The 25604-nt window shown below is 33.4% G+C and overlaps 1 protein-coding gene across 1 annotated transcript; it reads right to left on the reverse strand.

The window, feature by feature from the left end:
* Positions 1-12102: 12102 nt before the first annotated feature.
* Positions 12103-13405, reverse strand: LOC148562144 (uncharacterized). The gene is made up of 3 exons (XM_088490820.1): positions 12820-13405; positions 12343-12530; positions 12103-12246 (listed from the first exon to the last, which is right to left on the reverse strand). The coding sequence occupies exons 1-3, from the start codon at positions 13403-13405 to the stop codon at positions 12103-12105; spliced, it is 918 nt and encodes a 305-aa protein (XP_088346946.1).
* Positions 13406-25604: the final 12199 nt, after the last annotated feature.

The following is a 25604-nucleotide window of genomic DNA, read 5'->3' on the forward strand; positions in this document are numbered from 1 at the left end:
ACTAAGCTTTTGAGGAGGAAAGAACTTGGCTAAGAAAGCCGTGACCAGCTTATTCCAAGAGTTCAGGCTATCTTTGGGTTGAGAGTCCAACCACACTCTAGCTCTTTCTCTTACAGCAAAAGGGAAAAGCATGAGCCTGTAGACTTCAGGATCTACTCCATTAGTCTTAACAGTATCACAGATCTGCAAGAATTCAGTTAAGAAATGAAAAGGATCTTCAGATGGAAGTCCATGAAACTTGCAGTTTTGTTGCATCAGAGAAACTAATTGAGGTTTCAGCTCAAAATTGTTTGCTCCAATGGTAGGGATGGAGATGCTTCTTCCATGTAAATTGGAATTAGGTGCAGTAAAGTCACCAAGCATCCTCCTTGCATTATTATTATTTTCGGCTGCCATCTCCTCTTCTTGTTCGAAAATTTCTGTAAGGTTATCTCTGGATTGTTGTATTTTAGCTTCTCTTAATTTCTTCTTCAGAGTCCTTTCAGGTTCAGGGTCTGCTTCAACAAGAATGTTCTTGTCTTTGCTCCTGCTCATATGAAAAAGAGGGAACAGAAAAATAATAATAGGGATCCTTTTTACCCAGGTATAGAGGTTCCCCTGTGTGAGTAGAAGAAGAAAAGAATGTAATGTAAAGAAGGGAAGAAGAGAAAATTCGAACACAGATGGAAGAGGGGGTTCGAATTTGGGTGAGATGAAGTGTTATTAGATGAATAAATAAATAGAAGGAGATGAGAGAGAAAGAGGATTTTCGAAAATAAAATTTTGAAAAGGGGTTAGTGATTTTCGAAAATGAAATCAAATTAAAATTAAAAATTGAAACAATTAGTTAATTAAAAAGAAATTTTTGAAAAAGAGGGAAGAGATTTTCGAAAATTAGAGAGAGAGAGTTAGTTAGGTAGTTTTGAAAAAGATAAGAAACAAACAAAAAGTCAATTAGTTAGTTGAAAAAGATTTGAAAATCAATTTTGAAAAGATAAGAAGATAAGAAGTTAGAAAAGATATTTGAAAATCAAATTTTTGAAAAAGATAAGATTTTTTTTAAAAAAGATATGATAGAAAGATATGATTATAATTAGTTTTGAAAAGATTTGATTTTTAAAATCATAATTAATGACTTGACTCACAAGAAATCACAAGATATGATTCTAGAACTTAAAGTTTGAATCTTTCTTGACAAGCAAGTAACAAACTTGAAATTTTTGAATCAAAACATTAATTAATGAGAATATTTTCGAAAATTATAAGATAAAATTAAGAAAAGATTTTTGAAAATTTTTTTTTAAATTTTCGAAAATAAATAAGAAAAATGAAAAAACATTTATTTTTGAAAAAGATTTTGAAAAAGATAAGATTTTTAAATTGAAAATTTGATTTGACTCATAAGAACAACTAAATTTTAAAAATTTTTGAAAAAGTCAATCCAAATTTTCGAAATTTATGAGTGAAAAAGGGAAAGATATTTTTTTTTATTTTTGAATTTTCAATGATGAAAGAGAAAAACATGAAAAAGACTCAATGCATGAAAGTTATGGATCAAAACAATGAATGCATGCAAGAATGCTATGAATGTCAAGATGAACACCAAGAACACTTTGAAGATCATGATGAATATCAAGAACATATTTTTGAAAAGTTTTCAATGCAAAGAAAACATGCAAGACACCAAACTTAGAAATCTTTCATGTTCAGACACTATGAATGCAAAAATGCACATGAAAGACAAGAAAAGACACAAAACAAGAAAACATCAAGATCATACAAGAAGACTGGCCAGGAACAACTTGAAGATCATGAAGAACACTATGAATGCATGAATTTTCGAAAAATGCAAAGAATATTTAGAAAAAATACAATTGACACCAAACTTAAAATTGACTCAAGACTCAAACAAGAAACACAAAATATTTTTTATTTTTATGATTTTATAATTTTTTTGTATTTTTCGTAAATTATTTGTGAAAAAGAAAAATAAGGATTCCAAAATTTTTAATATGAATTTCAGGAATCTTGCACTCTTAGTCTAAAGCTGCAATCTGAGGGTTAGACATGGCTTAATAGCCAGTCAAGCTTTAGCATGTAAATCAGGTGGATCAGGAACAACAGCAGGTGGATTAGCAACAACTAGCTTGCTCTTGATAATGTTGGGTTGGAAGCCCCAGTCCAAATAAATTTAGACATGGCTTTACAGCCAGTCAGGCTTCAACATGCTTCATGAAACACTAGAATTCATTCTTAAAAAAATTTTAGAATAATTTTCGAAAACAGATGAGAAATTTTTGAAAGATTTTTTTTTTGAAAAATTTTTGAAAATAAAACAAAAAGAAAATTACCCAATCTGAGCAACAAGATGAACCGTCAGTTGTCCAAACTCGAACAATCCCCGGCAACGGCGCCAAAAACTTGGTATGCGAAATTGTTACTCAGAGGTTGTAAAATTTGTTGTTCGTTCTCTCCCTGGCAATGGCGCCAATAACTGGTGCATAATACCATGGTTCAAACCTAACTTCACAACTTCGCACAACTAACCAGCAAGTGCACTGGGTCGTCCAAGTAATAAAACCTTACATGAGTAAGGGTCGATCCCACGGAGATTGTTGGTATGAAGCAAGCTATGGTCATCTTGTAAATCTCAGTTAGGCGGAAATCACATGGTTATAGAGTTTTCGAATAATAATAATAAATAAACAAAAAATAAAGATAAAAATACTTATGTATATCATTGGTGAGAATTTCAGATAAGCGTATAGAGATGTTTTCGTTCCTCTGATCTCTGCTTTCCTGCTGTCTTCATCCAATCAGTCTTACTCCTTTCCATGGCAAGCTTTATGTAAGGGCATCACCGTTGTCAATGGCTACATCCTATCCTCTCTGTGAAAAAGGTCCAAATGCTCTGTCACGGCACGGCTAATCATCTGGAGGTTCTCGATCATGCTAGAATAGGATTCACCCTCCTTTTGCGTCTGTCACTACGCCCAACACTCGCGAGTTTGAAGTTCGTCACAGCCATCCCTTCCCAGATCCTACTTGAAATACCACAGACAAGGTTTAGACTTTCTGGATCTCAGGAATGGCCATCCATGGGTTCTAACTTATACCACGAAGATACTTATAGCTCGGACTCGGTCCCCTGTATTAGATATCTAAGAGATATTCCTTCTAGCTTGTTTGCATGTAGAACGGAAGTGTTTGTCAGGCACGCGTTCATAAGTGAGAATGATGATGAGCGTCACATAATCATCACATTCATCATGTTCTTGGGAACGAATGGATATCTTAGAAGCGGAATAAGTTGAATTGAATAGAAAAACAGTAGTACTTTGCATTAATCTTTGAGGAACAGCAGAGCTCCACACCTTAATCTATGGAGTGTAGAAACTCTACCGTTGAAAAATACATAAGTGAAAATAGGGTAAGCATGGCCGAGTGGCCAGCCCCCATGTCTAAGAAAAAAAACGTTCCAAAGATGATCCGAAGATATGAATACACTAGTAAAAAGTCCTATTTATACTAAACTAGTTACTAGGATTTACAGAAGTAAGTAATTGATGCATAAATCCACTTCCTTGGGCTGAGCTTTAGCTTTCCATGTGCAGAGGCTTCTTCTGGAGTTGAACGCCAAGTTGTAACGTGTTTTTGGCGTTCAACTCTGGTTCGTGACGTGTTTCTGGCGTTTAACTCCAGACTGCAGCGTAGAACTGGCGTTCAACACCCTTTTGTGTCGTTTAAACTCTGCCAAAGTATGGACTATTATATATTGCTGGAAAGCCCTGGATGTCTACTTTCCAACGCGATTGGAAGCGTGTCATTTTGAGTTCTGTAGCTCCAGAAAATCTACTTTGAGTGAAGAGAGGTCAGAATCCAACAGCATCAGCAGTCCTTCTTCAACCTCTGAATCTGATTTTTGCTCAAGTCCATCAATTTCAGCCAGAAAATACCTGAAATCACAGAAAAACACACAAACTCATAGTAAAGTCCAGAAATGTGAATTTAACATAAAAACTAATAAAAACATCCCTAAAAGTAACTAGATCCTACTAAAAACATACTAAAAACAATGCCAAAAAACATATAAATTATCCGCTCATCACCCCTCTTGGCGGAGGTGTGGGGGGTTGTCCCACTGCTGATTCAGAAAATTGGAAGAGAAATAAAGTGAAGTGTTAAGTTAAAGTTAGATTTAGAACTTGAATATCTTAGATAACTTACTTAATTTCTAGTTTAGTTGAATCTTTAGGCTGAAATCTTAGTGTCTGGGTTCTAGGAATGCCTCTGGCTTTTCCAAGACCTTTTATATTAACTATGCGGGCACCTTTACCATGCTGAGAACCTCCGGTTCTCATTCCATATATATTTTGTTGTTTTTCAGATACAGGTTGAGAGGTACTGATGGGTGGAAAATTTCGGTTAAGAAATTCTTATAAAAAAAATAGCATTTCAAGTACAGCTCCTAACCGACGAAATTCCAACTATCAACTTAGAAGGTGTCACAATTAAGAATAAAAACTGGGAGTAGGATTCCCAGGTCATTTCCCAATGAGTTGACACAGCAATGTAAATTATTGATTAGGAATTTTTCTGAGAAATTTTAAGGTTTGAGAACGCAAAAATAAATAACTAAAAATCAAAGCAACGAATGATAGCAATGGGTGTTACGTATTTGAATTAAAAGGCCTTGGCTGAGAGAAGATTAATCGGAGTTTCTATCCTTGTTGACTTTCCCAAGTATAATAGTAAAAGGTTGTTGTTTCCACTCAGTTATCCTCATGCAATTGCAAAGGAAGGTCAAGTGGTTACACTAACTCTGATTCACAAGTCCTAATCCCTTCCTAGGGAAGAATTAGAGTTAGTGAAAAATGAGTTAGCCAGTAATTTTCAATTATAGATTAATACTTGAGTTTTTCAACTCAAGGGGTTCTAATTAATCAACTCCCAAGCTAAGTTGAGAGTTTTAAATCATAACATGAATGCCATTTTTAATCAACATGGAATAAAAATAAATATGAGACATGGTAATTAAAATAAATTAATAAAAGACAATTTCGAAGCTGATAATTAATGGAAGGAAATCAAACATGAAATGAAATTAAATATGAAAATTATTCATTGCATTAATAAATTCTAAAATAAAAAATATCCATATATGACCACGGCAAAGTAAATGGAAAACAAAAGAGTAGAGTAATAGAAAAACAAACTATAGTAATGTAGACTTCAATCGAATATAGTAACTCTCTCAAGATCCAATCCAAAAGCATAAAACTAAAAATCTAAGAATGTGAAGAACCTTAGAAGAAGTAGTGTTTTTTTCTCTAGAATTCAACACTAAAACTAAAACTAAGTGAATGTGAATATGTGTTCAGTCTCTGCTTGCCCCTGGTTCTAGTATGTGTTTTTGGACCGAAAACTGGGTCCAAAACCAGCCCAAAATCGCCTCCTGCGAGTTCTGATTAATGTAGCACGTCGCTCTATCACGTGTACGCGTCGGTCACGCATACGCGTCGATGGTCTTCTGCGCTTGTCACGCGTACGCGCCGCTGTGCGACTTCGCTGGTCACGCATACGTGTCGCTGTGAAATGCCTCAAGTCACGCGCATGTGTGAGCCATGCGTGCGCGTCGATCCTCGCTGGTCAGCTCCTTTGTTTCTTGTGTTCCTTCCACTTTTGCATGCTTCCTTTCCATCCTCTAAGCCATTCCTGCCCTATAAATCCTAAAAATACTTAACACACAGATCACGGTATCGAATGGTATAGAGAAAAATTAAAATTTGACAATTTAAAGGCTTAGGAAGCAAGTTTTCAATCATGGAACAAAATTAGGAAGGAATTGTAAAACATACAATTTGTATGAATAAGTGTGTGTAAAACTGATAAAAACCACTCAATTTCGCACAAGATAACCCATAAAATAGAGGTTTATCAGGTACCTCATTGAGCGTCTGGAGACCCTTGCTACAAGCGAAGAACTATCTTTTGGACTGTCATATTTTGTTTTAGGCCATGTATATATGTTTATATAATCTCCGCATATATATTTTGTGTTTTGTCCCTCCTAGAGGTGGACTTGGAGATACAGGTGTTTATTTTTTAGTTTGAGTTTTATTTTAGGTTATATATATATATAGCTGGCTTTAGCTTCACAAGTCGAGTTTGGAGCTTAATATCTGTGTTTTGGAACTCTGATATATATATATATATATATATATATTCAGCTTTCTTTTGATCTTACCTATCCGTTTTACGAATATCCATGCGAGTGTATCACGATTTTCTGTTTATCGTTTCTGTTTAGCTAATTATTCAAGGCTCCTAGATATGATTTCTTTCAACTATATTTATGTACGTATCTTTTCTTCTAGAGGTGGTGATATCTTGCCATCTCTACTTTACGATTTAAGCGTAAGACTCTGTGTGGTAGGGTGTTACAATAGGCCCATACTAATCCTAACACATTCTCCCAATTTTAAAATAAATGTGAAAAACTAATCATTTAACATTGACAAAAAACAAAACCCCTAAATACTATTGGAATCATTATAAAAATCCAACATAATCTTGACACCACCTTCTTTTGTGTCATTTATTATTGTGAGATTTTTTTCAATCTTAAATTCGACAATAATAATTAAACATGATTAATATTTGAAATTGAATCTAAAATTTATTTTTGGATTTTTTCTCTAATAAATCCAACGATAATAAATAATAATTTTTTTTACGAATGCATATATACATTATCGTTATTATTACTTGTTATATTAGCTTCAATATTTTGAGAATTAATATTTATTTCAGAATTAATAGAAATTAAATATTATTTTTAATTAAAACAATAAATGAAAATGTGAAATAATACTTGTAAGAAAAAATGTAATGTCAAACAAATATGAGATAACAAACACATAAAATTGTGAGTTCTTATTGTGAATTTGTTTTGTTAACATTTTATCTTTAACCATTTCAGAACACTTTCATACTGCAACAACTAGTTTATGTTGGACCTAATTTTTAACCCTTAAAGAGCAAAGGATTCAATTATTTGACCACAACATGCCCCATTACCAATTCATTACCTCGATTCCATGAAGGTGTTTCAGCAGAAACAATGTCTACTGCAATTAAGGATAGTTCCTTAAGAATAGTTCTACATATAAATCATATAATTATTCACAAAGTGTTTATACTTCATTACCTTCTCTCTGTCTCTCGTCTCTATTGTTGTTGTTATTAAGTGTCTGTGAGTTAAGGCAGTGGGTAGTAAACTGAAACGGTTGAGTTAATTTGAAGGTGGGGGTGGTGGAGAGTGACAGAGAAAGGGGTGACGGGAATAGGTTGCATGGTATGGTGGGAAGGGATGGAGTTTCGATGGATTGGGGATGAGATTTGGAGCTCAATAGTAGAATTGGAAAACGGAGATTTCATGTGTTAGCTTGCAAGAACTTAAGTTGAGAAAGCCGAAATCGCCGAAAGAGAAGAGAACAATGTGCCCTCTAACAGGATTGGAGAAGGTGCAAGAGCAGGGTTAGAGTAATAGGAGAGCAATGCTTTATTTAATTCAAGTTTTTAACTCAATTTTCTATGTCAGCAAGTGTCAAGTCGCCGATGAGATTACACGTAGGATGCTTAACCAACAAAACTCAATTCAGTTAGGAAATTGTTAGATTTTGCAGGCAGAGGATATCATTGATGGGCACAAGTTACTTTTCTTTTTGTATAGTGAGTTTTATCAACGTCTCAATCTTTTAGTTTTATAAATTTGAAACTAATTTCACATAAAAAAAACACCCATGTCCCCCAAAAATGCTTAAGATGCACATCCGATATTAAGGACAATTCAAACAATTCAAGAACCTATGCTACAATTAACATAACCCGCAGTTAAACATACCCATGCAATTCATGTATTAGGAATTTAAGTTAATATTTTTATATAAATAAATTAAATATTTTATTTATTAATATATATAATTTGGGAGGTATTTATCAATTTATGTAATATTATTTATCTCGTTTATACTATAAATGAGATAATTATAAACGTATTTTGTTTATAGTGTAAACGAGATAAGTCACGATTTTATTTGGTTTTACCTCTTTTGCAAACGAGATATATAGAATTTGAAAAAATACACATATCTCGTTTACAGTGTAAACAAGATACATTCATAATTATCACATTTAAATTGTAAATGAAATATATATTTTATTATAAAAAAATTTACGATTAAAATAATATCAATTTAATTTTTATTTTTAAACTAATATCTTGAAATAGTTATATTACGTATTTAATACAATTTAATTTTATACAACGTTTTCAATTTGAATTTTTTTAATTCATTAATACTAAAAAAACAAAAAAATTGGTGCCAGAGATTAAAACGATGGATATGTTTAAGGAATTAGTACTAAAAAAATAAATGATTTCTATTTATCTCCATTCTTTTAAAACAAGACAGTTATCTCTCTCCACTTTTTTTCTATTTTATTTATTCCCCCCTCCCCCAATCTCCTGTTTCTTTTAATTTAGTAACTTCTCATCTTTTAATTTTTAGGAGTGGGTATAATTACTGCTATTATTTTTTTCTATATTTTTTCTGTTTTATTTACCCTATCAACCTCACGCTTCTTTTCATTTAGTAATTTCTCATATTTCAATTTTTAGAAGTTGGCATAATTACCGCGTTTTTTTTTATCATAGAACCTAAACATGTAAAAACTTTTTATCATTTTTTTTTCAAATTTAGATCAATCTAATTCGATCTATAATTTAATTTATAGTTTTTTTATATACTCTTTTTTAATACTAATTAAAATGTATTGATTTCTAGAAAAAATAATGTGTTGATTTCAAATGGGCGGTTTTAAATCATTAATTTTAGATTAGTAGAAAGAACGTAAAAAAAAATACGAACAATTAAATTAGACTAGATTCAAAATAGTTAGTAACCAAATATATCAATTTTTACTTTATAAATACTTTTTTATAACGAGTTGTATATATAGGCATCGTACATATACTATCTCTTTTATAATGCAAACGAGATGATTATACACGTATCTCGTTTACACTATACTCTATTACACAATATGTGTGCACCTGCGATACCTTTATTGTTGTAGATATCTTATCTCGTTTACAATGTAAACGAAATACGTGTATAATTATTGTTTACACTGTAAACAAGATATGTAATGCGACCTAAAAATATAAATATTATCTAAAATATCTATTTTAGTAAATAAAATAATGAAAATATTTATTTAAAAGAATCCTAGCAATACATTATCTCGAAAAAATGATAATTTAAACTTTTATATTAAACACATTTGATCTCTAAGAGAATAAGGAAGAAAAATATTTGTTTTTGTCATCGCAATTTGCAAATATATAGGTGAACAACAAGGTTGAGAGAAAGCTAGTTCAGTGCTTTCTCCTATTTTCGATGATGTGGCGGTGTTAGGGAGAAAAAGCGGATTTGATAGCTCTTCAAGTCATAGTTTGGAGGGGAACAAGATGCATGTGTTGGATAGGAAATGTGGGTTGGAAGGCGTTTCGGGTTGAAGAAAGCAAAAGGGGTAGAAAGAGAATGAGAGGAGCTGAAATAAGTGAAGGAATGGGAGATAATATGTTCAAATTTGGTTTTAATTTTATTTTGAAAATAATGAGAATTCTTAAGGATATTATTTTTAATTTTAAATGGAAGAGAGAAAGTTTGAGAGAATTTGAATTTGAACTTGTCTCTGCAATTATTTTTTCGATCTCACTAGTTATTAAGTGAGTAATGATTGATGGGTGTTAATTATCTAATAGTATTGATGTTAAAAAAAAGATATATAAATAATTTTTTTAGTCTTGTTAAAGCTAAATTAATTAAAAATTCTCCCTTCATTTTATATTAAGTGTCTCTTTTTATTTTTATTTTTGTTGCAAATTAGATGTTATTTTTTAATTTCAAAAAGTCATTAATTAATTTTTTACCTATTCTATCCTCTATTATTAAATAGAAAGCAAAAGTTAGAAGAAAAATAATTAATGAAGAGAGAAAATAATATTAGACACATTTTTTTCTTTCTCTTTTGTTTATTTATATTTTTAATTAAATTTAATATATTTTAAATACTTGTGCAAAATTAAAAAGGGACGGGTAATATGAAACAGACTAAGTAAGATTTTTTGCAATAAATATACCACAGATTTATTGAAATTTTCATATGTTTAGTTTTTCAATAAGATGCTTCTATATTTAACACCTTATTAGTGAGTTTTTTTAATTTTGATATAGAGACCATAATGGAGTATAGCAGCGATATGGGGATTTATGGTGTTTTACCGAGATGTGACGGCGGTGTAGAAGAAATCGGACGCACCGATTATGGGGATGAAAATCGGACGGACCGATTTTAGGACGTGAAAGACGCACAAATCAGTAGGTCCGATTTGAGTACCCTTGTCCACCCGTCACGTATGCACTTGACTTCTTGGTTGGCTCGTGACTCTCTATCCCAAGGACCAGTGTTTCACCCCTCCCAGTAGTATCTTTTTCACTCTCACTCCGTATCCCTTTCTTCTTGCTCCCAACCCTACCGCTTTCCTCATTCATCACCATTGTTGGACCACAACAATCTTGCAGACAAATTTAAAAAAATGTCAAGAAGACCAAAAATTAAAGAAGTAAATCAACCAGAGTTTTATATTGTTAATTATTTTGGACATCTAAATTATGTAAGTTTTTATTTTTTAATAATCTGATTTAATAATAATAATAGTGATAATATTAGATTTTATTAGCAAAATATATATTATAATGGCACTAAGTAGAAATTAATCATGTATGTATGTATGATTTTATTGTTAGGTGATTAGAAATAGAAATTAAAATAGAAATTAATTATGTATGTATATATGACATGGTAAGTAAGTAAGTTCTACCGTTGAATTGGGTTTTTGTTAAAATAAAATGAAAAAATGAATGAATGTGATGAATGTAAAGAATGAATGAATAAAAGAAAGAAGAAGGAGAATGAGATCTGTACATATTAGATTGGAGTAGGTAGATATTGATATATTGTTGTTATTATTAGTATTAGTAATTGAGTTTAATTAATTATTATGATTAATAATAAAAATTTAATAAATTATTTTATTTATGATCATTAATAATTGAATTTTAATTCAGTAAAATTTAGACAATAAATTAGTAATAACTAAACTTAGATTAGAAAATTAGTATGATGTGTTATGAATAATAATAATAATAATAATAATAATAATAATAATAATAATAATAACAATAATAATAATAATAAAATTAGTATGCTGTTTTATGAATAATAATAATAATAATAATAATAACAATAATAATAATAATAAAATTAGTATGTTGTTTTATGAATAATAATAATAATAATAATAATAATAATAATAATAATAATAATAATAATAATAATAATAATAATAATAATAATAATAGAGGCTGATTTACTGTGTAAGGTTAATTAATTTTTGTTTTAAGGTAATGAATATGATTGAAGGATTTTTGTATAACAGATTTATTGTGTATGTTTGAAATGCAATTATGTTGCGAATTAGTTATAATGGACATGTAAGGATAATTGTGTTTTTGATAATATAGTTATATTATACTTGTCCTTATAACGGAAATGTGATATTGTAGGGTTCACGGACATTAATGTGTGATCATTTAAAGCCGCCGGATCCATACAACCAAATTGTTGAGTCACAGTTACGCGAGACTGGGTTTTATTATGTTTTCCAGATTGGAGTTATCCAATGTCAGTCAGTAATGATTAATGCTCTGATTGAGAGATGGTGGCCCAAGACTCACACATTTCATTTTCCATACAAATGAGTCCCGTCCACCTGCACCACTGGCTTGCAGTGTCTGAAGGCCCTTATACAAGGGTAATAACTCCAGAAGACTCTATGTAGTACACGTATATCAGGAACCAAATCATCCCCTGGTAAGCAGGCATTGTTTCAAAGTGAACCACTGCTGATGGCTCTTTGTGACACATGGCCTCAAACCATATGGGCAAAGCTTCATACGATGCTTCCCAACCTCCGAAAATTGATTCCACCGCCTACTGCTTTGCTAACCAAGCCTTGCGATAACTGATGGTGTAGTTAAACTTTGACTGGACTTCAGCAATGACTGATTTCACCTTTATAGACGGGTCAACCTCTACCAACGGCTTAATTGCTTCTGCAACTGTCTTGGAATCCAGCTACGAATGGTCTTGAGAAATAGTATACCTGGTACAAGTATGACTTCTATTGTACCTCCTTATCTCCCAATAGTACTTCTTCTGCATTTTGGTAACCCTGATCAACCAGTCACAACCATTGCCATATTCTGTACATTTGGCATAGAATGTCGTCGGTTCCGACTCATATACCCGATAGTCTACACCTCTCCGGATGGTATAATCTTTCATTGCCTTGATTACTGCCTCCCTTGAACTGAATTCCATCCCGACTGTGAACTCACCATCCGCCACAATAGGAAGCGCTGCATACATCAAAAGTAATAAATCCTTTATTATGTACTCAGTAATAAGTCATTTATTACAACTCAATTAATAAACACACTTTACCATGTAAGATCATAATAGTCTTTTTTTTTCGCTATTCTATCTATGTAAAGAACAACTAAATATAATTCATAACAAAGAACTATTAATTAATAAAAAAATCAAATGCTACGGTCACAAATGCCTAGTCACATATCACATATATTACTCATCTGACTTATTGATCTGCTACTTCAGAGTTTCACATAGCAACCTAGCTTTACATACCTGCATTCATATATTGCGGAAACTCCGGTGCGTACATAGCTTCTAAATCCAACGACTGCATGAAAAAAGGCTCCTGAAACGGATGCGGGTTTGCTAGTGCATTTGCAACTTCCGCCACATCTGCGTTCATGGCGCCGCTAGCTTCATCTTCGTCTTCACCTGAACCGACGATCTCATAGTTACTTTCAAATTCATCCTCTCTTTCACTATTGTAATCTTCTAATTCAATGTTACGGTCCGCTTCAGATTGCTCAAACTCAATATATAACTCGATGCACGACATTCGGTGGCGATTTTCCATATACATTGAAAACATTTCATGCATACTCGCTTCATCCGTCATGTACTTGGACTGAAATTGTACAAACCCACCAAACACAGATAAAGGATACCTGTACAAAATACATGATACTCTCCTAGATATTTGAGAATCTATCTTCTCACAAATCACACCTTTCAATTCCTCAAATGACAATGTGAACGGAATAACAACATCTAATGGATTTTCACACACAAATTGAACTCCCTCATATGTTTGCAATAAAATCTGCCCGTAACAATAAATCTTCAATACAACTCTATCCATCCATAATACTATACGTACTTGACTATTCTCAATCTCACAGAAATTTATTATACAAGAATGAAGAAGAAGAATCAGAGAAGAGGAAGAACATTAGTTGAGACCGGTGATGAAGAAATGGGACTTCTGTGCTTTCTTTCCAGTTTATCTATGCACTTACGGGCAAATCGGACTGACCGACCGCGTGCACTCATAAATCGGTAGGTCCGATTGGTGCACCCCCGGATTAAAAAAATTTTTGACCACCAAAAATCGGTGGGTCCAATTACTGCACTCTTCGGTTGGAAAAATTGGCTACTCGAAAATCAGTGGCACCGATTTCATGCAATCTCAACTTCTCCCTAACACAAATCGGAGTTACTTCTTCTCTTTGCTTGAAACCGGTCGGTCCAATTTCTTGCCCCCTAGAGTCCGAAAAGCAACGTTGTCATAACAGTATAAATCACCTCTAATAATCATAACCCAGCATAACTCACACCTCCAAATCATATCCAAAAAAATCAGCCCTTATTAGTAGATGCTTTCTAGGGTATTTTTTTTATCAAAATTTCTATATGTGATATTCTTACCAAATGTCTTAATTAGCATGTTAATAAAACATTTGTTAACAATACTGCGAATTCAAAATTTTGATAGCAAATACAAATTAGATATTAATTCTTGAGTAATCCATCTGTATCTAAAGTAGAGAAAAATAAAAATCTCTTTTTGCTCTTTTAATTAACCAATGTCATTAAAGTAGTGTGTAAGTCGTAATGAATAATTTTTTTTATAATACATAACCCTAATTATTACCTATCAAAAATCGTGAGGTACACAAGCAGATAGAATATCATTAATCACACTAAACACATTAGAAATAAGAAATAATAAGCAACCTACAGGTTACATCTAATCCAATAGTGAAGACAACGACAAAAAACTATATTACTAACAAATCTGCATTTCATTATTATGATCTTGAGTAAAAAATGAGATTTATCAATTCAATTTGTACTTAGTTTTCATAAATGCATATTTTTATGATTTTTTTAATTATATTTAATTGATTAAAATATATGTTTTAGATTTTTAAAATTATCAAATTAATTTATTTTTATTTTATTTGATGTCTTAATATATTTATTTAAATTATTTATAGGTGACTTGCAAAGATAGAAAAAAAATATAAAAGTAGAGATTTCATAAAAAAAATAAAAATTTGACAAAATTATAGAAATACAAACACATCATATATGTTTATGCATGAAGTGCGTATTTATCGTACATGTATACACATCATAACTATCTTCTGCCTTATTAAAAAAGCACATAATTCGCAATTTAAAAGACTATTTTTGGTCTAATTTAGTCCATTCCGGATGGATATGAAGGAAGCATGAAGGGAGATCAATAATAGATGGATAAAAAGTACACAGATTTTCACACGTTAGACAGATGTATACTATTTTTTTAATGAGTCATCTGTACACACTAATATCAAGTTTTGTTGTCATTTCTATTCTTTTGTCGCCTGGATAACTTTTTTGGTAATAGTGGCTGCCAATTAGTTCTGTACATGATGTGACATAACCCTTTTGATGACACAGTGAAAATTAAATAATAAATTATTAAATTTGTTAAATTTTAATAATAAAAAATTACAAGTGATTTAGAATCTTCATTCGCTTCCTTCCTTTTCCAAAATTTATTTCGAACATAATTCTAACAGTTATTTCTGAGTTACATTCCTTGATCCACATTCACTTTTTGAAGAAGGAAGGAAAAGAACGAAAATTCTAAATCACTTATAAAATTTAATAAATTTAATAATTTATCATTTAGTTTTAATGTGTCGTCATCAAAAGGGTCACGCCACACAATGAACACAGTCAGCTGGCAGTTATTACCGCTGAAAAAGTTACTCAATGACAAAAAGATAAAATTGACAACGGTACTTAATATTGGTGTGTATAGATGACTCGTTAAAAAATTAGAATATACATCTGTCCACCGTATAAAAATTTATGTATACTTCTGCCCGTTGTTCCCACCACATGCACTCATTTTTTAGAATTTTTAGGGTTTAATCTCATATTTTTTAGTGAGAGAAGTTCTAATTTTTCTCTAGGTTTTTTAGAATTCTACTCAATTTCATCTCTAATTTTAAGTTTAAATTTTTTTAATTGTAGTTTGCTCTTATTTTCTTATTTTTATACTCTACTTAGAATTTCTTGTTAGTTTACTTTGCTTTGTTTTGTTACTTTATGAACTATATTGAATTCTAGATTTTTAATAATGAATTTGATATTTTATATTTTATTCATACTTATTTGAGTTATTATTTTTGAATTCTTGTAGTTCTTATTAATTCATGTAATTTATGATGCTTTGTGTTTATGCACACTAAGTATTTGATGAAATATTTATACTAGTTATGGAGTAAATTTTTTTTCTTGGCTTAGAGTTGAAAACTTGGGTGACCTTGAATCACTAATATCCAATTTGATTGGTAATTTAAAGTTGTTAGTTAATCTTGTTTTTACTAACGCTAATCTTTTATTAAATTCAATTAGTAAATTAGTTAGAATTTGTGAATTAAGGCCAATTATACTTACTTGACTTTTTTCAATTTATAGAGGTTGTTGATGAAGTGGGATTAACTCTTAACAATGACCATATTTATAATTAATGACAACAATAATGATCCTTAACCCTCGATCCTAATCAAGACCATTTTAGCATTTCAGTTCACTCTATTTCATTAGTTAATATCCTTAATTATTTTTAGTTTAATTTAGCAACTTATCATTTTAATTGTTGCCCATTTATTTCATGCTTGGTTAGTTTGTTCTTTACTAGTCCATTCCTTTTACTTTCTTGGAATTTAATCATTATTTTTCTTTTTAATTTTTAGTCAATTTAATTTTCGTAATTGCAACAAAATCCTCGATTTTTCATAGGCAATGATTGTACATTCTATTGTGATTTTAAGGGAGGACAATCCAGAATTTAACTCCCACTTATTATTTTAAATTATGATGGTCTTTTTAACTAAACTTTGATAGTGTTAATTAGAGGTGTTCAAATCTAAATCGATCCAAATTAAAATACTCATCCAATCCAATTCAAACGGAAAATCAATTAAAACCGCACTAATTTGGATTTAATTGAATTTTATTTTTTGTAAACTGCATGGATTGGATCAGATTTTGAATCTACTTCTCAAAAACGATCCAGTCCAATTTAAACTGCACAATGTACTAAATATTATTATTTTATTATCATATTTATAATTTTACTTATAATATGTTCAATTTGTTATATATTTTTATATTATGTATGTATGTATTATTATTTAGTGAATATTATATGTTTAAAATGAGATTTATTTATTTATTTTAACTAATTTATAATTTTATTTCTATTGCTATGTGGTTGTTGATTTTTCGAGATATTGTTGAAACTTGTTATGTCATTGTTGGTTATTCAAAATTTGATGTTAAGACTTGTTATGTATATATTTTTTTTTAATTTACAAAATTGCAAATCCAATCCAATCTAAACCGCTTGAAATTGGATAGGATTCTCTAAAAAAAAAATCATCCAATCCAAACCGCATCATAAGTAAAATTAGTGTTCAGATCGAATGAGTTTTTTACTAAAAACAGATCCAAACTGCACTGCGAACACCCCTTAGTTGTCGGCTATCTATAATGAATTTGGACGTTTTAACTTGTGAATTTCTAAACTGGTTCTTAGCACTCACCTATTACTCCTTAACCACAAATCAAATATTTACTTGTCTATCATCTACATTATAGAAATATTAGCACTAGGCAGTTCATTCAGCAGCTCTTTCTCTTTGCCACAAGGAGTTCATCAAGAAAAACTCACGTATAATTACCTCCTTGTTTGTCATCCTATTATTAAAAATTATGTCATTTTTGGTCATCTAGATACACCAAATAGCAGGTAAGAATAGTATTGTCTATGCCTTTTTTACTTGTTTCAAGAATTCACAATCTATCCACAATTCAAAACCAATTTTTGTATCTTTGTGTAAAATCTTGAAAAATGCTAAATAATTAATTGACAACTAATAAATAAATTAAATGAGGGCGAAAAAAGATTAAAGATTTAATATTTATAATTTGAAAAAATAAAAATATTTAGAGTGCGAATTAAAATGCTTATCTTAAAGGTTTTGACTCAAAATTGGGCCAACGAGCTAAGAAAATAAAATTGGGACACAGTGGGCCCAAGTCCAACGCTTATAAGCCTTACACTTCAACAAATTCAGCATCATTCCCTTCATTTGAGAGAGAAATTTGAAAATGAGAAGAGGAAAAAAGAGAGGAGAAAAAATCCTAACCTCCTTCACCTTTAAACCTCCAAAACTTTTGCTACGGAACTTCGATCGCCGTACCGTTTGTAGCTACGCGAAACTTGTCTCCTCCTATTCAATTCTATCTAAATAGTTTGATGAGTAACTCGAAATTCTAGACCTAGTTTCTTGTTCAAAGCTAAAATTGCATTTTTGGTTTGGGTATTGAAGATTTTTAGTGATTTTGATGTTATAGGAGTTCTCTAACTTTTGTTCTTGGTGGTATCCATCACTAATTTCAGTGAGTAAAGGTGAAAAACCATTTTTTTCCTCTTGGTTCATAAATTTATGAAAATTCTAGTTTTTAATATTGTGCCAAATTGTATAATATGGTATTAGATTGAGTAATTGGATGCTTGGGTTGGTGAGGAGAGCTTGAAAGCTTGGAATTGCGAGATTAAGGTATGGGTGGTAGTTTGTAGTACGTATTATGTAAGGTTACGTGAAAATTTAGGTTACTTGCCCCTATGATAAGTTGAATGGAATTGATTGTTGATATCCTTGAATAATGGTTAGTATGAGTATTGAGCTGGTTGATGTGTTTTAGCATAAAAATTGAGAAGGAAAATAATGAGTTTTTGATGAATTGAGAAGTGCTATGTGATATTGTTCTAATTGGATATTGTGATAAATGTTGGTGCTATGTTGCATGAAAATGAGTATATATATTGAATTTTTAATCGAGAATTGGGTGTATGAATATTATAAATTGTGTAAATTGGACCAGAGGCCTTGATAGAGTGAGAAATTTCCTATGTGATAAGTTGAAGTAAGTGGTGTAAATTGTTGTGTGTGTATATATATATATATATATATATATATATATATATATATATATTATGTTGTATGTTATTGATAGATATGGATATGTTGATGGAATCGGTTAAATAAGTTGGAAGTGGATTGATTTAGGCTTGGAATGGATGAGGATTTATGGATAGTATTTGGAATGTGTATAAGTGGTTTTTGGAATGGTTTATGATTGAATTGAATTGAGAATTTATGAAATTGATGGATTATGAGAATTTGGTAAAAACAGATTTTTAGCCAATTTTGGCGGGACATAAGTTAGCACTTGGAGTTTGAATTTAGATGAGATTTATCTTAAATTAAAGCTAGTAGAAAGATTTTTAAAACTATTCAAAGATGAAGGAAAATAAAATTTTGTAGAAAAATTTATGAGAGTTTGAATTTGCGGGTTTAAAATTGAATTCTGCAGAAGTTACAAAAGACTGAGGTCGTGCGTACGCATAACCCGCATTTCCATAATTGAATGTTTTTCGTGTGCATACCATGTGCACGCACAAAAGGAAACTTGCATGTACGCATGAGGCATGCGTATGCATGAATGTCATGTTTTGCTGAAAATGTAATTTTTAACTATTTTACCTATTCCACTCTGCTTTTTCACTTCTGTAACCCCTATTTGAGATCCGATGACTAGTTTCTATGATGAAAATAAGTTGATACAATTGGATGATGAAAATGAATTGATATGATTGAATGAGGAGAACGAGTTGAGATGATTAAATGATGAGAATGAGTTGATATGATTGAATAATGAGAATAAATTGATATGACTGAATGATGAGATTAAATTGATATGATTGAATGATGAGAATGAATTGATTTTATTGAATGATGAGATTTAATTGATATGATTAGTGGAAAAGAATGAGCTTGAAATATATTTGAGATTCTGGGGTATATGCAAGGATTGTGGTTCTATCCTATTTGCTCTCGGATGGTATATGAGCTTCCTGGGTAGATGCAAGAATTGTGATTTTGTCCCGCTTGCTCCAGGATAGAATTGAGACAATTGTTGACTTGTAGTTGTAACCCGAATAAGGATAGTGGTGAAATCCCGCTTGTTCGTGGTTCTCTCTCTGTTGGTGTAGTGTGTCGGTTGATAAACCCCGATTTCGTGATTTATCTTGTGCTTATTTTGGGGGATTTTACCACCTTTTCCCATATTTATTCAATGAAATAGCATGGTTTTGTAATTCTCCCTTGAAATTTTGCTTAAGTATAAAAACGTGCTTTTTAGGCCCTAAATTGGTAACTTTGATTCATTTTAATTCCATTCGATTCCTTGATGTGTGTGTTGAGTGATTTCAGATTTATAAGGCAAGTATTGGATGGAAGAAATGAGTAGAAAAGCATACAAAAGGGAAAAATGCATGAAGTAACAAAGATTGAGAATGCATCAAGGGACGCGCACGCGCACAAGGCGCGCACGCGAAAAAGTGGTCTCGCCAATAGACGCGCACGCGTACACGTCGCTTCTGCGCGGATGGAGAATTTACCAATTGATGTGCACGCGCACATGGCGCGCACGCGCCGGTACTCTTACATGGCCCACTTAAAGGCAAAATGCTGGGGGCGATTTCTGAGCTGCCCAGGCCTAAATCCAACTTGTTTCTGAGTGTATTTCATGCAGAATTGAAGTCCAAGCAAAGGGGGAGCAATTAGTTTAGCCAACATGAACCTTTAGTTAGTTTTTTAGAGAGACAAGCTCCCTCTTCTCTCTAGAATTAGGTTAGGACTAGGTTAGATTATCTTAGATTCATGCTTAATCACTTGATCTCATCTTGTTTCCTTTATAATTTCTCATCTCTAAATCTTGATTCTCTTAATTGTGATGTTAATTTCTCATATTTCTCTCTTTTGTAATGATGAACTAATGTTAGATTTGGTTTACATTTAATGCAATTTTGATGTTGATGTTTCCTTTATTAATGAATTGAGTTGTGATCTTACTTTTCTTACACATTAGTAGTTGTTAGACTTTACTATTCTTGCAATTTATGATGTTTACCTTTATTGCACTCTATGTGTTTGATGAAATGTTCTCTTTAGTCTTTGATTAGTTTTGTCAACTCTTGGTCTAAGCCAAGGGAATTGGGTAATCTTGAGTCACTGGGTATGATGGAATTGGTGATTTGAGAACCCATGGTGATCAATTTGATACCCATTAACGCTAACCCACTACTAAGTTATTTAGTAGGTAGGTTAGGACTTAAGGGTTGATGTGATCAAATCTATTTGACATACTTCAAGCTTCGGAGTAAATGTTACGTACTTAAAGCTTTTGGGAAGTAGACTTAATAGGTTGGCCTCTCATAATTATCAATATTCGGTTTGTTGACAAGGATGGTGATCCCAATTACTCAAGTCTTAGCCAAGAGTTCTTTATTTTGCTTTCTTTACTTACTCACTTAATTTACTTTCTTGCCATCTCATGAACCAACCCCCCCCCCCAAAAAACCCCCTTCATAGCTAATAACTAAGCATTACATTGTTTCCTAGGGAGACGACCCGGAGTCCAAATACTTCGGTTAATTCTTGTTTGGGGTTTGTTATCTGTGACAAAACCATAAATTTTTGTATGTGAGGACTCTTTGTTGGTCTAGAACTATACTTCTAACGATAATTCAATTAAAAAAAAATTTCTATATCAACAAGAGTTTAGCACATCAAAATGGCACCGTTGCCGGGGACACAATGGTGCTATGTTATTGGCTATTGTATATATTGTGAATAGCTTGAATTTTGGTTTGTTTGCTAGTTTTTGCTAGTTTAAGATTTTATCTTCTTTGTTTCTTACTAATCTTTGTTTTTATTTTCTCTTTCACTATGAATTCTCATCCTTTTGGCTATGAGTATAGTTCAAACTATGTTTTAGGAATTGGAAGCTCCAATGAGGATATGCATCAAGGATTTGGAAATCAAAGATGGGAGGAACCTCAAGCTTATGAACAATCTTCATGGCAACAACCTCTCACGAACTCTTATGGGTATAATCCTGATCCTAATGTGTATCAATCTAATGTGTGTGATGACCCTCATTGTAGTTGTCAATCACAATCGTCATATGCATGTAATCCCATTCCTCAATATAGCCATACACCATACTCACAAGCCTCACACCACCATTCAACTCCATATGACCATAATTCATACACACCATATCAACCACCATATGAACCACATCTAGAACAACCACTATTCCAACATCAATACTCCTTAGAACCACAAATTCCACATACACCACCTCAAGAATTCCACCAATATGAACCATCTTCCAATTACAACAACCCTCCCTCAACCAATGAACTGTCTCTGTCACCACCACCTCCCAATGAAGCCTTCATACTAGAATTGAGAGACCTTGAATCTCGCATTTTAAGGCGACAAGAGAAGGATGAAACTCAATTTAAGGAGCTAAGAGCAAGGATAGCTAGCATGGTAGAAGCCGTGAATCACCTAACATCTCAACTAAGCTCATGCACCCTAAGTACCTCCATTGTTGAATATGGAGAAACAATCAAGGAGCTTGGTGAGGAAATGAACTTGAGGCTCCATGGTGAGGAAGAAGATTTGAAGCAAGAAGAGCAACAAGAGGAGAAGGTAGAGATTAGCGAACAAAAGAAAGTAGTGGATGGATGTTTGGGATATGTTGAGCACATAACGGATGGTGAAGAGGAGAGTAAAGTTGCGAAAGTCGACGGAGAGTTGAAGGAAATCGATCAAGAAGTGGACTCCATCACCAGTGATTTTTTGCCCACACCGATCAATCCCCTTGACGATCTTGTTGAGTCTTCTCCCAGTGGATTAGAGTGCAAGGTTGAGGAGGGTGTGCCACCCCAAAAACCCATTGTAAGTGATGAACTGGAAGAAATGTTCCAAGCAACAAGCCCTCCTATCTATGATGATTCCGCATCAACATATGATCCTTTCGACTTTGAAGAGTCTCTCCCCAAAATGCTTAGACTTGATGATGAAGTAGACTTAACTAGACCTCCGATCTATGATGAGAGTGATGGGGAGCAGATAAAAGAAATTGATGAGGAAGAATGTGAACTTGAGGAAGCTTGGCAAGAGGAGAAACTTGAAGAACCTTGCCGAGTGGTGGAAACCTCTAGAAGAGGATGGACGGGAGTGGAGCATGCTTTATCAAGACCTTTGGAAACTCCTCTACCTAGTTCGCCATCCAATTCTCCGCTTGAGTGGGTAAAACTTCTAACTCTCAGTTTTATTATCCCACTTGAGTATGGTCTGCTTGAGACGGATGGCCAACTTAGGGCACTTTGTGGAATTAAGCGAATGAGGAGGATGTTTAGTTGTTGGCGTTGTAAATCTAGACTTATTATGGTTGGAAGCTCAAAATTGAAGAACATGGATTGGTGTAATGCTCAATTAAATGGGTCAAGGAGAGTAGTTTGGTGCTTTCATGAGAATTTTGATTTCTCGTCGCCCGAACAAAGCCAAGGCAATTTACTAGAAGATGGGTGCGAGGACAAGATATGGGATCCTGGATTACCCTGTGAGAATCAATTTTGGGAGTTCGTGTCTTGGAGAGGACCTCACTCAAGTTTAGTGAAGAAGGTTGGAACTTCTGACAACCGATTGAAGAACAAGCACTCTTGGAGGTTCAAGGATGGATACAAGCATAAGCCACCTTGACAAGAAGCCTCATAATGTCCAACTTAAGGACTTAAACTAAAAGTGCTTGGTGGGAGACACCCCACCATGGTAAACTCTTTCCATTCTCTTGTAGATATAATGAATGAATGAATTGAGTTCCATTGTATATAATTTCTTTACTTCTTGGTATATTTTGCTTTGCTTGCTAAGGTGTTTATACATTCTATGCTTTGATTAGGGATGATTCTCTGAATTTGAGTTTTTGCTTGGATTGCAAGATTCCTCAATTTGTTTGAAAAATCCCCTATATTTCAAAAATTTGTTTAATTTTGCATCTTAGCTAGTTTTAAAATTTTAGAGGAGGATGGGAAGATTATGAGCTCTCTTTGATGCTCATTAAAAAAAAAATAGCCACGCGCAAGCGCACAGTGCGCGCGTGCGCCGGCTGCGCATTTCAACTTTCTGGGCCAAGAACCAGAGAGTTGTGCCACTTTTGGGCCAACTCTGTGCCTCGACCCACACGGACGCACGCTGTACGCGTCTGCGCCACTCCCTGTTTCACTACCCACGTGTTGGCGTACTTGGTGCCTCCACGCCCATCCCTTAAGATCGAACCATCCACGCGCAAGCGCACAGTGCACGCGCGCGTCGATGCGTTTTAGCATCACCCAGGGCAAAGGACCCGATAGTTGTGCCAACTCTAGGCCTCTTTTGTGCCTCTGGCCCAGCACACCTGCGCGGACGCGCACCGTACACCTCCACGCCGATTTCCAATGTTCCCATCTATGCGTAGGCGTGTATGGCGCTCCCGCGCCACTCCCTTATTTTTCTCACCCACGAGGACGCGCACGGTGCGCGCACGCGTGGATTCAAATTTTTACTTACCCCAGAGACGTGAAGCCCTAGCGCATTCGCGCAAACCCTTCGTCCCTCATCCAACGTCTCTTCTCCTTCTCCCTCACTCACCAGAACACCCATAACCACCTTCTCCCTCCACGACCAGCACCCCGGTGCACCGCCGCCGCCGTCGCCGCACACCCCAAACCCCCTTCTTCCTTGTCTCTCTCTCTCTCTCTCTCACTCACTCAATCCTCTCGGCTCTATCTCTCTCGCACAATGCCCCTGCTCCGCAGCGAGCCCAGCTGCGACTCCATTGTCGCCAACGTAATCTCCCCGTGCCACCAGACCACCGTTCTGCTTTGGCCGGTCCATCTCTTCCATCCTCCCTTCCCCGTCCTCTGCTCCACCTTCCAATTCCCCTGCTTCCATATTCAGTTCTTTTCCCGTTCTAATTTTAATTTCATTTAATTAATTTTTGATTAGATTATTCTGTTTAGCCTGTATAATTAGCTTAGTTAGTTAGTTTAGTTTACCTAGGTGGTTAGCGAATCTGGGATGAGTAGTGGATTTAGGCTTAATTGAATTTTTTGCTATTGTGTGAAATTGCTCTGTTTTCTTGGAGTATCCTGTGTTTGTTTAATCTGTGATGCTGTTTGCCTGTGATTGATTGATGAAAGGAACTGCTGTTGTTCTTTGTGTTGTTTAATTTACCTTGCTGCTGAATTACTGGCTATTTGTTACAACCATATGAATTCATATATATGGTTTTGTGTTCTGATTGTTGATGAATTCATATGGAACATGATTTGCTGTTTGAACTTTGGAAATAGCCAATTTGCTGCTAAAATGCTGCCGGATTTTTCCTAACCATGTTCCATGAATTAACAATGCTTTGATTGGTGTAACTAACTCTAGTTGATGATTTCTGTATCAATTAGAATTTTGTTACCTAAATGGTTTTGGAAAATCCTCATGGGCATGTTTACAGGTTTTTGGTTATGCTCCTAATGCTCTCTCTTTGCTTGTTATGCATGATGAATTACTATATGCATTGCATGATTGAGTAAGTTTTCAAATTTACTATAAACTTGATTTTCATTTAAAGTTAAGCCCAACTTTCTCGCTTTCACAAGATTGATGGTTTCTTCTACCTATGTGGCCATTGTGATTCAATTCCTATATACCCTTGGTCACATGGCGCATGAATTTTCAATCCTCACCTCAATCCTTGTGACTTGCATGTATGGTTGGAATTGGTGTTAAATGTGCTTAAATTACTTATCTCTCAAGGTTTTGCTCTCACCAACACCAATTCACTAACTCTAGTGATCCTTGCATTGAGTGATGGTTTGTTTCATAATTAGTTGCTTTCTAGCTATACCACATTTCATCATCAATGACTTGATGCATTTCATGATTGTGAACGTGCTTACATTCCTATTTTGTGCATCCCTTTTGAATTGAGTTGGTAACTACCATATCACTGATTTTCAAACTGATTTCTAACTTTAATCTGTTTAACTAACTAACTTCTTTTGGTTTTCAACCTAACTCTTTTGATCATTATTT

The sequence above is a fragment of the Arachis ipaensis genome, chromosome B6, assembly GCF_059453495.1.
Source record: "Arachis ipaensis isolate K30076 ecotype BB chromosome B6, ASM5945349v1, whole genome shotgun sequence".
NCBI lineage: Eukaryota > Viridiplantae > Streptophyta > Magnoliopsida > Fabales > Fabaceae > Arachis > Arachis ipaensis.

Coding starts and splice junctions, on each gene's coding strand:
- LOC148562144 (XM_088490820.1), bottom strand. CDS start 13,405: ATGGATAGAGTTGTATTGAAGATTTATTGTTACGGGCAGATTTTATTG. Junction 12,531..12,819: donor TCCGCAATATATGAATGCAG/GTATGTAAAGCT, acceptor TGATGTATGCAG/CGCTTCCTATTGTGGCGGAT. Junction 12,247..12,342: donor GTTGTGACTGGTTGATCAGG/GTTACCAAAATG, acceptor GACCATTCGTAG/CTGGATTCCAAGACAGTTGC.